The 16,699-nt window shown below is 31.8% G+C and overlaps 1 protein-coding gene across 1 annotated transcript in view; it reads left to right on the forward strand.

Moving 5' to 3' along the window:
- LOC107457427 (multidrug resistance-associated protein 1-like) overlaps positions 1 to 12,065 on the forward strand; it is a 74,156-nt gene extending 62,091 nt beyond the window's left edge. Inside the window, exons 25-30 of the mRNA XM_043052285.2 lie at positions 1,354 to 1,455; positions 1,542 to 1,688; positions 2,588 to 2,746; positions 5,047 to 5,213; positions 6,023 to 6,217; positions 11,858 to 12,065. Of these exons, the coding sequence (XP_042908219.1) occupies positions 1,354 to 1,455; positions 1,542 to 1,688; positions 2,588 to 2,746; positions 5,047 to 5,213; positions 6,023 to 6,217; positions 11,858 to 11,969 (882 nt within the window). The 3' untranslated portion in view covers positions 11,970 to 12,065. The remainder of the gene's footprint in view (positions 1 to 1,353; positions 1,456 to 1,541; positions 1,689 to 2,587; positions 2,747 to 5,046; positions 5,214 to 6,022; positions 6,218 to 11,857) is intronic.
- The last annotated feature ends 4,634 nt before the right edge of the window (positions 12,066 to 16,699 follow it).

A 16,699-nucleotide genomic window follows, 5' to 3' on the forward strand; every position in this document is an offset into this window, starting at 1 on the left:
AACTTTATATATATATATATATATATTATTTACATAAAATATCGTCAGTGAGAGGCGGATGATGTGTTAGAGTCTCTTTGCTCTCAGGCAAATCGTGGGAAGTTCTCATGGTCATCCTCTCCATGTAATGCAAAGACGAGTTCCTTCAAACAAAAACCTTTGTGAGGGCAAACTTCTCCCAATACTTGATAAAGGATTTTCCTTGTTTTCGGAATTGGGATCAAAATTACAAGGCTACGGAGTGAAACATTAGTTGTCATAAACCCCCCAAAAAATTGAGTCAGCTGTTTAACAACGACCATAAAATAAAATAAAATCTTTCAATCTTTCTTATCGCATTCTTTACAGAACTACTAAAGAATACACGGAGGGCACTTATTTGTATCTCCGTATACATATATATGCAGGCTCATGGGCTTATGAGAAAGTACGGCTTTTAAGTCTTTGATCAATTTTGAGTTGTTCCAACTCCGTAGCATTTTTAATTTTTTGAACCCGATCCAGAAATTAAGGGAACTACTTGATAAAGTTTTGAGAGGAATTCGCCTTCTTGGAGGACATATTAATGGAACCAACCGGTATTTGCGTTATTTGTTAGGAAAACTACGAAAACCTCCCGTGGATATCCAGGAGACAAATGGGATCTAACCCGTGATCCGGTTTAAGTCTTTTTTTCAAATTTAAGTACAGATAACACATGCTAAAGGAGCTCATTGCGAAGATGCATCATGTGTTACCAGACGCAACCGATTGGTCTTGCCCGTGAAACGGTTTGCACTGCTAAGTTAGCGGATTCGAATCTCGTAGTAACCATGGATACTTCTTCACGATGTCCTTCTCTAACAGGTGTTATTTGTTCTTAAAATTGACAAGGACCTGTAAACTGATGAGAACATTATATGCACATACCTGCCAACTTTCACTCTTTCCGATAATGGATTTTCAGAGTGGTTGTAGAACAATAAACGAAAAACAATCTGACTCAAGAATATATTTATATTTTGACTAGGTTAAAATTTGCTATCATTAATATTAGTATGCTTTTATATACTTGTTGTAATTAATTAAAAGTAGTGGTGGTCAAACTTATTTATAATTAGCATTATAATTCAAAATTTTAACGACATGACATGAGTTTGAGTACAACTTTATATACAAAATTGAAATCTTCCGGAAAAACCGGAAGAGTTTGCAGGTATGTATGCATTAGAAATAAAACTTTTAACATTTAGAATTATATTGATTTTAGAGTGGTGACTGAGAGGCACCTCTCTTTTATAAAGTGATAACGTAAAATATTTTAAAGTATTTCGTGCAGTTTTTTTCTTAAAGATATATATTTTTCTCCTATAGGTTACCGACGCTATTAAATGGTTCGTTAGGATGAGCTGTATACTTGAAGATAAATCCATTTCAGTTGAACGAGTGGACGAATACTGCAAGCTCGCTTCTGAAGTAATTTTTTTTTTTGCCTTTTTGAGTTTAACTTGAGCAAACAGTATCTTAAATTTATTTCAAATTTATATTTTGTTAAAACTTAGGCTGCTTGGGATACATCTTTAGATTGCCAGAACAATGCATGGCCACCCATCGGCCAAATTTCGTTCAACAACTACAGTACGAAATACAGAGAAGACCTGGACTTAGTTATAAAAAATATCAATCTTTCTATAAATGGAAGTGAAAAGGTAAGACATTTTAACTCATTATTTTAAAATTCAGCAAAAGGATCGTATTTTTACTGATAAAAGCAAAAATCATGAAAAAATTACTTCATTATCTGTTTCTAAAAAAGCTGATAGATAGACACCGTCGTAATTACTTAGGTAATAATAATTTAATAATTATCATTGCCGGAAAAATCTTTTCTATATTATTAAAAAATATATAAATGAGCAATATTTTTAATGGTTAATTTTTTTATATATTTTATAATTTCAATTTACAATGGGTTAACCCTTAATAAACTTAATTTAAGATGGTTTTGTCCCTTTAGCCCCTCTGAACAAATTTGTTTTAAAGTCTAATTATAGAGTATTCAAATTTGTTTTGTAACAATGTTTTTTTTTTAAATAATCATTAAATAGTTTTAAAATACCGCTTACATAAATGTGATAATACCAAAATAGTTCGTTAAATTAGATATAAATTATCGAAAATCGAAGTTTAAAAAAAAATTTGAATTTCTGAGGTTTAAAAAAAGACATATCTATTAAAAATTCCCTAAATTTCAGAAAATTATTAAATAAACAGGGCACATACACAAATCCCCCGACGATATTTATAGTTTTACTACGAATTTTTCTACTTTTATGAATAAATTACATCCCTGGTTTTCATAATAAAATGAGATATTGGAATATTAAATCTACTAGTTATTTTAAAAAGTAACTGTTTCAGTAATATTAATTTACATTACAAAGTTCGGATTACACTTGACGTAAAAGCTGTAAATAAAGCATTACCTCTTACTTTAAAAACATTTGTAGGTAATTGCTACACTTGGTTAATTGAATTATTTCTGTAAGTTTATAACATAGTCATTAGAATTTATATAATATAAACCTCTGTGCATTTATTTATTTAGGTGGGCATTATAGGACGCACTGGTGCTGGAAAATCATCAATCACCATGGCTTTATTTAGGATAATAGAGCCCGTAACGGGGTCAATATTTATAGACAATATCGATATCTCTAAACTAGGATTACAAAAGCTGAGATCAAAATTGACTATAATTCCACAGGTTTGTATACAATACTGATTTATCTTATTTTCAAAACTTACCACTACATTTTCAGGCATTTATGATACAAAGAAATACACGGCTAAATATGCAAAAATGTTGTAATCTTTTCTTAAAAGAAAATATAGCTTCACATACATCTTCAAGGACTAGATAACTAGGAAAGTAGTACATATTTGTGCACTTCTATCAAATACATCAATCTAGAAGAAATTACGAAATTTTGATTTACTTTTCTTACAGAGATGCCAACTGCTCCGGACAAGCCAAAATAATTAAAAAAGCGGTAAATAATTACAAAGTAAATTTTGCAAATATTTGACCATTTTTTTAAAAGGTTAAGCATAACATGCATAAATTCAGTGGTGAATTATATAAGCCTACGAATTATTTAGAAATAGTGGTGAATGAAAATCTACTAAGTTGAATTTATTAAACCAAGAATAACAATTGTTAAACTGTCACTTTAAATTACATATTTGCTGTCCGGAGCAAGTTGGCATCTCTGTTCTTATGCGTACTGAAAATTTGAAAAAGTCATTTTTCATTTTAATATAATAAAATCATTTTGGAAGTTAAACACCTATATACAGGTAGTTTCGTCGCATATGTAGGGTAGTTATATTTTTAGTCTGATATATATTTTAGATCCGAAGTGATTGCCATTGACGAAGCTTTGAATCACATGATATCCAATAAAAGCTTTTGCGATATCAGTTTATTCACAGTAAGAGTTCCATTCAAAATGTAAGAAATTGCCGCAGCATTAGCGACAAAACCAGCTCTGACATAGTGAACAAACTAGAGATATACCCTGCACATAATGACATTCATTTGCAGTGGATCCTATCACATGTTGATATCTTCTTCAATAACATGGCCGATGAATTGGCCAATCAGGGCCCTGCTGAACAGCTAGAAAATAGTGGTCTTCTTACCTATAGTGAAATATTCTGGAAAATCAGAGCAGATAACAGCAGAGGCAGTAGGATTCCACCTGCTCATGACTGATACCAACTAAAACATCCTGGGCCTGCCCTAGAGCTAAAGGACGATAGAAAATTACAGGCCATCATTACCAGATTCATCAGTGAACGAACTCGTGCACTTTTATACATGCAAGGACAAAAGAAGTTTCCTGTGTGCCCCAAATATAATTAACTCCAATCTACTCCAGACCATTTGGTCTCCTGTTTAGAGCCGGAGAAGAATGATCTCTGCCAAAATGCTGGGCAGGAACATGATTATCTTTGGGTGCACGTCCTTCCAGACTTCTCTAGCTAAGGACTGGATCAAGTGAAATAAGAAATAACTTATTTTTGGTCTATATGAACATTATGCATATTTTTATTATTATTATAACTACTTTTTCACACTTAAAAAAATCCTGATTTATTTATATTTCTGTTAACTATATTTCTATTTGGACGTCATCACACTTTTCAACTGTGTTAAGAGTTTTTAGTAAACAGAGCACATGCGTCGTCATTGCATGCGTTGCTATGGCGACCGCTGCTGTTTGATAACTTTTTTAGAATTATTTTTTTTTTCATTTTCACCGGCAGTCATTCTTAATGTATTTACATAATAATAATTTAAAGTGTTTTTATATTATTTTCATTATTAACATTTCATTTTTATATTATTTTCAATATTAACATTTCATTTTTATGTTATTTTCATTATTAACATTTCATTTTTATATTATTTTCATTATTAACATTTCATTTTTATATTATTTTTATTATTAACATTTTATTTTTATATTATTTTCATTATTAACATTTCATTTTTATATTATTTTCATTATTAATTACTGTCTTCACAGTGATTTTAATATAAATATGAATACTGAAAAAGGAAAAGTATCTTGTGACAACTTGAAACACGTATGTAGCCAGGGTTTGAAAACTAATCCGAAAACAAACATCAATTGAGACAGTTTCTGCAACCCATGATTTAAAATGTTATGGCGTTTATCGGAGTCAAAACAGAAAAAAAAAGCATTTGGCCAATGGGTAACCAAGAATCGTAATAAAGAGATAAAAATTTTTTTTAATGCTTTGAGATCTAAATTAAATTACTTTTAATTCGACAAGTTGGTTCGGTGCTTTTGCAATTCATTAATGTTTTTTATGTAATCATTATTATTATTATTTTTAATTTTTGAGGATTTTATTTCGTAAAAACTTCTTTCTGTAGTAAAAGTTAAATTTAGTAGTTGTAGTAAAACCTGTAAAAAGTGACCACATGATTGTTGTTGTGTAAGGTAATAAAAATGTCTCCTTTTTTTTTAATAGGATCCAGTTCTCTTTACGGGTACTTTAAGATCAAACTTAGATCCCAACAATGAATACAGCGATGACGCAGTGTGGCAAAGTTTGGAAAGATCTCACTTAAAGTCATTCGTGACAACACTGGATGATGGTTTGGGGCACAATATTGAAGAGAATGGTGGAAATCTAAGGTACGTACTGAGATAAAAAAAACTTTCAGTGAAAGGAAAGAATAAAAGAAATTTTTTTGTACCTTTAAAGACAGTTTCAAATGAGACTTTTTTAAAAAAAATCCAGATTTCCAATACTGAAACACATAATACGCTAACACTAGAAATATTAAAACCCTTAAAATTTGCAATTCTGATTTAGGTACTAGTTATCGTTAAACAATATCACATTTAATAAGCGAATAGAAAGCTTTTGCTTTTAAGACAAAGAGAAAATATCTTGACATGGATTTAATATCTAAAATACTGAAATACGTATAGATTTTTTAGAAGTTTATAACTATAAAAGGGACTTATAATTCATATATATATATTGATATTCTGAAAGATTTATAGAATTGCTTTACTGGAAATCCAGAATTGTTTAGGGAAGCTTTATTCTTGAGTTTTTCGGAGTAAACATTGCAGTTCCCCTATTTGGTTTTTTAAATAAAACTAATGAGCAATTTTATGATAAAATATTGTAAGTGATCTTTTTTTTCTTCACTCTTTTTAGAATTTGGAAAACAATGGTAGATATTACTACGAATTTGTAAATATTTGTATAATTTTGTGAATATTCTTTGTTGACGGTTGAATATAAATAGTGGTGGTCACGAGATCAAAACTGGTAAACTAAGATTCAAGTATTAAAATACCAATTTTACAATTAAAATACCAATTACCTATGCCTATTACCTATGCCTAATTACCTATGAATTGGCATATGTGATATTACTTCTTATAAGTATTTTTAATTTTTTTAATGGTTAAATTAATTATTTTTTTAGTGCTGGACAAAAGCAGCTTGTATGCTTGGCTCGGGCGCTTTTAAAAAATACGAAAATCTTAGTGCTGGACGAAGCAACAGCTTCGGTCGACATAGACACAGACAACCTCATACAGAATACCATACGCACAGCATTTGCAAGAAACACAGTCATCACCATAGCTCATAGGCTGAACACTGTACTCGACTACGACAAGTAAGTCTTTATTAACCCATTAATCTCCAGTCTAAGAAACTATCTATACATTCAAAACATCTATTTATTTATTTTAACCAAATGTGAGCTTTTACATACAGCTTTAATCATTCCATGGAATTCCTATCCATAATTACAACAATCCCCTACCACAAAGGAGTAGAAATACAATAAAGAAAGATACAACAAAAAATACTAAAAGAAAGAACGATAAACAGTGAAAAGGAAGACAAAGGTAAAATTATAACCTGATCACGGAGAAATCAGTATTATTATTGCTTCCCACTACGATATGATAATCTCTCAGTTATCTTGGGAGCTTTTTCCAGTTCTTGGCAGGTCAAACTGTAGCTTGAATTCACAGTGTTTGCTTGGCAAATTGACCAATTGTTGGTATAGTTCGTTCACCGGGAGTTGGCATTTGGTTCCGTCTTCGTCACGTGGTATCCGACGATACTATTTTGCTATTTTTGGGAGAAGGATGTGAACAATCCTGAACAAATTTGCTATTTGGCGATCGTATGACGAAAATATTTATTTCGCTAATCTTTATGTGCATTTTTTTAACATTAAATATTTCATAAATTGGATGATCTATCTCTCTTTTGAAATAATAGTTTATCCTTTTTGAGACATTTTGCTGTGAAAATTAAATTTAATAATTAAATTTAAAATATATTTAACACGTTCACGCCGGGGTGACCCACCGGTGGGTCACGCTAGATTGTCTCATCTTGGCAGCGCACCGGAGTAAAAACTGGTAACAATAAATTTCATTTTTTAGTTTTTTTCCGGGAATAATAAAAATCCATAACTGCCAATTGTTTTTAACGGATGCAATTTTTATATTGTTTTGCTTCTTCGGCGTGATAAATTTCCTTACAATGAATTGTTATTGTTGAGAATAGATTAACTCCCCCCGAATATTATCTAATATTGAAATATTTCTTCTACCAGTATTTTCACTTTTCCCGGCGTGATCGTGTTAATCAGTTAGAGAGTAATGAAATGTATAACAGCAGAATATAAGGTGAAGTAAGTGACTGAAAAAGAATTCTCTGTTGGCATTTGGCGCGTATTAAGGGCTGTCTCATTTTCAAAAGCGGAGATGTTTTTTTTCTTACTTCCTTGCTGAAATGAACTCTGCTTCCGAGGAGGTGGAGCCAAGCGCCAGCTCCTGATGAACGAACTATATCAAATGCTTATCTCCTTCTGCTGCCTGCCACCGTAGCTTTAAAAAAAGTAGTTTGCTTTGACTTCAGATTTAAATATAACTATATGTATAAACTGTACTCTCTTTCTCCCAAAATAAGTTGCAATGTTTGAATAATTTCGAGCTGATAATTGACACTGAAAATGTTATGATTTTGTTAGATTATTTTTTCAGATAATTCAGAGTACTATGCTATCAATCATCAACTTCTACTTACCAAGTACACCCTACTTAAATCAATACCAAAATGGTTTCAAAAATCCAGGGTTCAGCACACCCTTAAGCCACTACCCATTTTACAAGGACCCTTCGGTATTAGTTTACAACCAGGGGCCCCTCTCATTTTTGGCGGTATGCCAATAAACGAATATATATGTAAATAAACCAAGAACGAATTACTTAAAGATAAACAAAAGTTGCATGAACCCAAAGGTGACGTCATTGAAAGTAGGACAGCAAAGAATGGTAACCAGAAATAGAATTTCTGCAAAACTGAACGAAAATTATCACTAAATCATGGGGGCTTCAGACTCTACTCTAGAACCGACTTTTCAGCTGGAAATTGCATGAAACTATCTTCTAGCTAATGAATAGCAAATTCATTAAAAGTATAATTTACTGGTGTTGATCTACTAAAGTATTAGCTCGAACGGAAAATTTTGTCCATGAAAGTGCCTTCGTAAAAAAAACTGGTAGAGCGTTGACCCATGAATGTATAAATTAGTTGTATCGCTTTGTTCTGTCGAATACTTTATGTCAAGTTTGAATGTATATGCAGGGATGCCAACTGCTACACTTTTTACAAAATATTTTATAGCGTTGTAGATAATAATAAGTAATATGATTCTCAATAGTTACCAACAAGGATTAATACAATTCTCAAAAAAAAAAATTTTAAAAGTGTTGCCAATATTTGTAATAAGATTTGATAAGATAATTTACTTTTATTCGCATTGACTATCAAAATAAAAACATGAAACCGTTGATATACTTTTTAAGAAATATCTGGCATGGCGAATACAAATTTATTATAAATAACTCTCGTTTTGTTATATTTGTTACCACCTATTAAATTTTTTTTAGAACCGTTAAAACTCTGCCAATTCCTCTGGATTTTCCGAAGATTTCACTACCGTATTTAATGTGTGGCTAAATATAAGCGCAATCTTTTGATTTCCATTATGTTTTAATAATTTAAACAGGTGTATGGCAGACTTGATAGCTAACTGAAAGTGCTAAGTGTTAACTAAATCTTGAAGAAATACCAGCATCTTAGCTGATCCCAGCTACTATGAAAACATTTTTCTGAAAAACGTAAAAATTGTTACGTAAGCAACTAAAAATTATATTTAGTTGCACAAGAGCTGCATGATGGGCTAGTGGCGACGTTCTAGAAAGCATCGCTGGTGATAATCCGATGGCATGCCATCACAATTTTTTGTGAAGCTACTTCCTCAATTTAGACATTAGAAAATTTTCCCAAAATGCTGCTGCTCAGCGAGCCTTGGTGGCTCAGGGGATAAAGCGTTCCTCTCCCAATGAGGTGAAAAGAGATCGAATCTCAGCCATGGCTGGTCGATGCGAATTTCACTCCCTACTCGCACCGACCACAGTAATGACGTAAAATATCTGTGGTAGATGGATCAAGAGTTAGAGTTCCCTTGCCGTCAAACTAACCGTGGAAGGTTTTCGTTGCTTTCCATTCCCTTAACGCAAATGTGGATTGGTTCCATCAAAAAATCATCCGCGAAGACGAAACTCTCCCAATACTTGATCCAGGAATTTCCTTGACTTCTTGATTGGGTTCAAAACTATAAGTTTACGGAGTTGAACATTAGTAGCCGTAAACTCAAAATAGGGTCGGTTGCTCTGCGATTGACCACAGAACGTTTGATATCCACAGATTTTACGAGCACGATATCGCATCTAATCGATCGTCCCCTCCTACATCCACACGGTTTCTTATTAGTAGTCTGCGCAGGCTGTTTAAAAAGTAAACCAGTTCGGCACATGAAACAAAATTAGAGATGCCAACTATTCCGGACACGCCAAAATAATTTAAGATACGGTAATTAACATCAATCTTAATTTTGCAAGTACTTCACTTATTTTGCTTACTTTTTAATGGGATGAGCATGGCTAATTTTGCTTGCTTTGCTTTATTTAAAAAGAACTGGGCACCTGGGCCGCGCAGCGGCCCCTATCCCATACATCGTCACATATATACATTGTGTTTAAAAACATTTTGAAATTTTGCTACATTGTGGTGGCAAAAACAAAAAACAAAAAAATAAAATATATAAATTTACAGTTGATGATTTAGAGTTTACAGATTGATTATTTACATATTTGAAAATTCCATTGTAGTATTTTGTAATATAATATAATTTTTATTAGAGTTCTATTTGAAAGTTCTGAGTTTATTTAGATAATATACTGCACTGGAGTTACTAGGTGGCAGCACTTGCTACTGTTGGTTTTCAGGATTCTGGATAATCTAGATGAAGGAAGTTGATGAGGAATCTGGACACATGATGAAGAATAATCTGGATGAAGAATTGAGGAAGTTGATGAGGAATCAAGATGATGGATTGAAGACTTTGATGATTTTTTACAGTGAGAAATGCTTTGTTGTGATACTGGATGAAGAAGACGATGCAGGTTGATTTTCGGATGATTCTGGAGATTTATTGGAAAAGTGATGTCGGCTGGGGTCGAACCTGGGATCAGTGTGGTGGTAGGCGGATACTCTACCAATGAGGCTGTGATGATATATTACTATTTTTGTTGGTAATGATGAAAGGAGGCATCTGATGTATAAAAAGCTGCTATTGGTCTGAGGTGAGAATCTTTTTTGTAGTTTTCGAATGAGAGGATCTGGTTGAAATTGGCTGTTGTGCATTCTTCGGCTTTTTTGNTTGTTATTTGTTATATCTTCGTCTTCAGAGCTGGATGAATGATTTCTTTTCTGCTTTGGCGGTTGAATTGGGTTGTTTGATGGTTGTTGTTCACTTTTGTTTTTATTTGCTGTCTTCTTTTTGCTTTTTCTTGTAGATATTGTTGTTTCTTTGGCTGTATTATCTGGTATCTGGATGGGTGTTTCGGCATTTTGTTTACTAACTTTGGATAAGTGTTTATTAGTTGATTTCAGATTTTCATTTTCAGCTTGGAGTTTATCTATGGTTTCCTGTAGTTTATTCATTTCTATTTGGAACATTTCTTTCATGTCTTCCATGTCCTTTCGCTGTTGTATTAGTTGCTGGTTTAGTAGATTGATCATTTCGGTTGCCCAGGGGGGCGGTTCACTGTTTCTGTTATCCATAATGAGTTATGAGTAAAGCACTTGTTTACGAAAATAATAAAGTAGAATTGAAATAAAGTTTTTTCATCTACCTGTTGTTCTCCAAGTACGTTTACTGTTGATGCTATTTACACAATTTGAAAACACTGTTCACAAACTTCGTGATAAGAAAATAATAAAGTTGATGAATTACATGCACTGCATATAATAAATTATAATGAAGTAACTGTTCACATAATGATAGGTATAATCCAATGGCGATGAAATAATAACACTTTGCAGTTTCGTTTTGCTGTTGTCGAAAATGTACACAAACACAATTCGAAGAAACTTTTGGCGAAGACGCCCACTTTCACTTTCAAAATAATAATAATTTGTAGTAACTTATTTATATACACATTATTCTGCTATCTGAAGTAAACAAAAACACTATTTAAACTTCGCTTGGCGAAAACGCCCACTTATTCGATGCTTTCACTTAACGACGATGCTACACTCACGGATGTAAACATCTGAATCCAAATGGTCGCATGGCTAATTTTAGACAAGAGGAGAATTATATAAGCCTTCGAATTTTTTAAAAATAGTGGTGTATAAAAACCAAATAAATTGATTTTATTAAACCAAAAATCACAATTAATAAACTAACACTCGAAAATATTTTTTTTTTCTGTCCGGAGCAAATTGGCATCTCATCTCTGCAAAATCTATTTTAAAATCATCATCATCAATATTTATCTGGGCGCCTGGGGCCGTTAGCGGCCTTTATTTTAAAATCAATTGAGAGAAAGTTATCATATATATTTGAGAATGGAATCTGTAGTGGTAGGCAAGTAAATAAGAAAAACCAATTATATTCATTAATTAAAAAATAATTAGACGTATATTTGCTACCACTTTCTTATATTTACTATCTTTTCCATTAAATGGCTCTTTCGTAAATTAATTATAAACTCCATAAAGGTCTGATCGGAGTACCTTTAATATACCGTGATCAGGCTTTTAGTTATAGGAGGCGTTTATTCGGTTGATCGCAGCGGAGGATCGAACCCCCCTAAATGTGATTTTATTAATTAATTTACTGAAGCTTAATGAAATTTCTAGAAAATTTTTAAATAAATTTCAGAATCGTTGTTATGGAAAATGGAACAATACTAGAAGTTGGAAATCCGTCAACTTTACTCCAAGACACTGGAACAAGATTTTATGAAATGTGTGAAGAGGCAGGGCTTACTTAGAAATTTTTAAATAGAAGAAAAAATGTTCTCTTTTTTTGTTTGTTTACATTTACTCATTTGTTTTTATTTTGCTCAAATAAATGTTCATAAATAAGATGTCTCAATGCATCAAATCATTTCAACAATAGTTTATTATGATATTATTTACTGTTATGTAAATTACAGAAACTGAGTTATAAAAACTACATCGTTAAACATTTAATAAAAAAAAATTGTTTCTTAAAACTTCTTATTTTGTTTTCAGTCTTAGAAAGTAAAAAAAAAATAATGAATAAGAAAATAGTTAAAAGATAAATTACAGTAGGAAAAATTGTTTTTCTCTTGTGGGAGATATTTTTTTTAAACAAATCTTTGATATTTTTGCACATCTGGTGTCAAATATGAAGTTGGTTTCTCTTTCAAAGCTACATTTTCATTTTTTAATGGAGATTTTTTGTGCATTTCGTGTAAAAATATTTTTATTTTATTTTATTTCCAATGAGCTGCACAATCGGTCTTGCCGATAAGCAGACCTAGTGCATTCTCCAGATGTGGTACCCACTCTTTCAGGTACCCACTCTTTCATACCGTTGGTCATGTTAATTTGGACGTCTAGTTTCTGCCACACTAGATGGCAGCACCGAGACTCTATTTGGATGCTAAAGTAACTAATGGATGTAAAGTAAGTGCTCGTGTAAAAATATTGAAGTTTAAAAACGTGATATAAAATATCGGGGTAGCATACCAAAATTTTCCTGACGTAAATGTTAAATCATGTTAAAAACAGTTTTGTACAAACTTAATAAAACAAACGTAACTGACCACTTTAACTTGCCCCAAGAATGATTATTCAAAATAGTAGTTAATTGAAAAATGGATAGAAGGAATAAAATATGTTAATATTTAATCAGAGGCATTACACACAATGGTGCGAATATATTGCAATTAATTAGGATATCAAGATAATGGATACACTTCAATATTATCTCTATTTAAACAATGTTTCTTTAGGCTGCAAACTTTAAACTTTTGCGTACTGAAACTGTTAGCACGATTTAAAAGACTATGCTTGAAGCGTTCAGAAATGGTGTCCTTCGTACCCATTGCAAAATTTTTATCAATTGAAAAATGATGGTATGAAATTAAACGTTTCCTTATAACCAGTTTTATTAGTTCAGAAACTACTTTGGCCTGATATTTTCTACTTTTGTACCTAAGGAAAATTTCTTTAAAATAAACATAAGCTATCGGGACAGGAAAATATGTTCGCTAAGGAGAAACACCAGCTTAGAAGTATTGCAAACTGTTTTACTAAATTGATATGATAAATGAATAAGTAAAAATTAGAAATCGATTTAAAAAGAAAAAAACATTGCTTAAAGTCAATTTGAAGAATAAAATACGAAGGTAAATAGAAATATTCGACACACACATGTGTATTACTCTCATACTAAATTTCCTTTTAGCTTGTTTTAATATGCGTTTATTATTTGAATTTGTCAGCTTATCATTTTATATAAGTGTAATAGACAACTGCTGCATACATAACATAAATATTTTCCTTCAAACATATCATTAATTGTTCTAGTGCCATTAGTATTAATTTGAAAATCATTTTAATAGCTAAAAAAAGCGCTTACTATAAAAAACACAACTGTTTTTTTTTAAAAAATTGGTAAATAAACTTTTTGGATTTAGTTTTTTTATTTATTTATTTTTATAAAAATATTTTTACATACCTCAACAAACAAAAAAAACTCACTTCGAAACCTTTTATTTCTTTTTTATTTATGTTAATTATTTAAAAGAAGCACGTAATGCATTCAAATATGTAATACTAAAGACTCCACTTCGCAACACAAGCATATCTGAGATATTCATTGATCCCTTATTTAACTACATGCACGCTTTACCCGCCACTTTGTTCGAGGTAGCAGACGAAGCTTTGGAAAATTTATACTATTTAAATTGGTTCATTTCATGCGTGCATTACAAATTATTAATAGATTAAATTGTTTTAAATTTACTGGTAGCTATTAAATAGATTATTTAAGCATTTTACAATTTTCAAAACAATTTGACACTTGTTTACTAATTCCGCGAACTTTTTTTAAATGTTGTAAACAACTAAATATACTTCGTAATAAAATCTCCAGCGTTGATTGTATAATAGTAAAAAAGAGCATCTAACACATACCATGATGCGTTTATCAATTATACTCGATATAAAATTTGAGCTGCTTGTTAACTCAAGGTTGAGAGTAACGCCTACTTTCTACAACGTTTCTTAGTTTTAAATTCCTAACTTATTTCAATGACATTTCTCTTTTTTCCTCACTTTCATATTAATTTGCCATCTCTGATTGAGTTAATAATTTCATTTCATGTTTTGGAAAAGTTTCTAAAAATGTAAAATTATTACTCAACTAACTGTAATTAAAATATAACAGAAAAAGAAATTTATGCATATTGTTTACAAATGTTACAAACCACTAAAAATGTGAAACTAATTTCTTTTAAATGTTTAGCAACCAATAATCTTTAAAGAAACACTCAGATGAATTAGTTGGAGCCCCTAGCGGGGCTGATGCTAAGATAACCAACACATATGAGTATCTTTAAAGAATCCCCCAATATCTAACTTTAAAATCCGTTGAATGGGTTAAAGCCGCTTCGCGGCTGTGTATCCAGGTTCTCGCTATTTCTACCATTCTACCATCTTTAAAGAAAACACAGTACTCCAGTCGCTTACGGGCATCAACACAGATGAAGAAGCGGAGTGCTTGCTCTGCGGGCAGGTACTTCATACTACACCTAGTCTACTTCTTTAAACCCTTAGGGACGGGTGATTCAGAAAAGCATTCGTACAAAATGAGAATCAGGATGTAAATAAATAAAAAACGGTAGCTTAAAAGTAGTCGTTGCTAATTTGACAGACTTACTGTGCTTTTACTTTAATTATTGTTAGTTATATATATAATCAATGTTAATTCAAAGTATAACTAAATAGTTTTATCTTGAACAAATTAATGGTGAATTAAATAAATCAAACAATTATAACTCCGCCCACAAATAAACTGCAAAAGAATTACTTTGATTAAAAGTTTTATCTTTTTACCCTGACTGATACAGTTTTATGCTGGCACGTATTTGTGACAGTCGGCTCGAAAAGGTTAAAAAACAAAAAACTAAAGCATGTGACTTCACTTGGCCAATCATGACAATTGCCTTTGTCCTACTCGACGTCGCGAAAGCGTTCGATCGAGTATGGCATTAGGGACGGGTCTAATCGTCAAACTTCATGATCTGAATTTCTCCAATAATATATAATATTTCACCTTCATTCCCTCCTTAGTAATAGATACTTCAGATTTAAATTAAATGAATCATTTTCTGACTGCAAAATTATCAGAGCGGGAGTACCGCAGGGGTCAATTATAGCCCCAATTTTATATATACTGTACACGACATACTTCCCAATTAACAACAAAAGTAATAATGAACTTGTAGCACTTTACGCGGACGACACTGCCTTTATTATAGAATCTATGAGTACTTATCGAGCAATAGAGCTTTCAAAAAATAAACTAAATATTGTGGAAAACTGGTGCTGCAAATGGCGAATTAAGAGAGCTAGAGGAGCTTTCTTTGCCCTCTATGCTATCCTTAACAAAGACTCAAAATTAGATCTTGCCAATACGAGAACCATCTATCACAGTGATTATCAAAATTATTTCTTTTACCGCCTCCTTTGAAAATCAATTATTTTTCAGCGCCCCCCATTTTTTATACACCCCTAAAACTTAAAAACCACAATTTCATTACTTTAATTAATTTAGTTATAGTATTAGTCGGTTCTGATGCTTAAACTTACATTCTAAACTAGAAATTTTTGCCAGTGAGAGCAAATAAAACCCAACTTTAAAATATTAATAATATATTTTAATCAAATTAAAAGAAACAATATAAATATGTAATCAGTTTTCGTTTTTATACTAATCTAATGAGATGGATGAATTTGATGATATTTAATAAGTTTGTTGATATCAGGTTCGATTTTTCTCAAAAACAGTCGTAAGTCGCCACGTTTGGTAACTTGCAAAAGATTTCTCTTTTTAGGAAGCAGCTTTGCCACAGCCCAAAATCCACGTTCACACAAATATGACGATGGGAATTCTATCAAAAATCGTTCAACGATAGACCACAATCCAAGGTACTACTGCGGAATTGACTTTTGTAGCCAAAATTGTTGGTAGCCATTTTGTATTTAATTTTTATTTCCTCGTTCGTTGTCAGTTCTATAAGTTCTTCTTTCAACTGGGGTGATATTACTACGTTGAAATTTGAAGAAAGATCTAACACCCAGTCTGATATTTCCTGGAATCCAAAATGTCCTGGAATCTTTCAATGAAATCACTGTGAAGATTTTCCAAATGTTGGCAGTAGACGAGCAAGTCGGCGTTGTTGCATGATACTGATAAATTGGGAAAATTATGGAACTCACGTCTGCCGATATTCTTTTTGTGTAAGAGCAGCTTGGCTACGAAAGCAGCGACGACATTTTTTGTTTTTATTAAGTTCAAGTCATCGCCTTGAAGTTGGAGATTCATATCATTAAGCAATGTATAAAGGTCTGTCAGGTATGCGATATCATTCTTTGATGTGATGAGGTTTTCGTGCAATTCTGTGTCTTTGTTTTCCAAGAACTCTATGACAGACTCAAACAGATTGTAAAAACGAGTCAGACAATT

This window comes from Parasteatoda tepidariorum, chromosome 9 (assembly GCF_043381705.1).
Source record: "Parasteatoda tepidariorum isolate YZ-2023 chromosome 9, CAS_Ptep_4.0, whole genome shotgun sequence".
Taxonomy (NCBI): domain Eukaryota; kingdom Metazoa; phylum Arthropoda; class Arachnida; order Araneae; family Theridiidae; genus Parasteatoda; species Parasteatoda tepidariorum.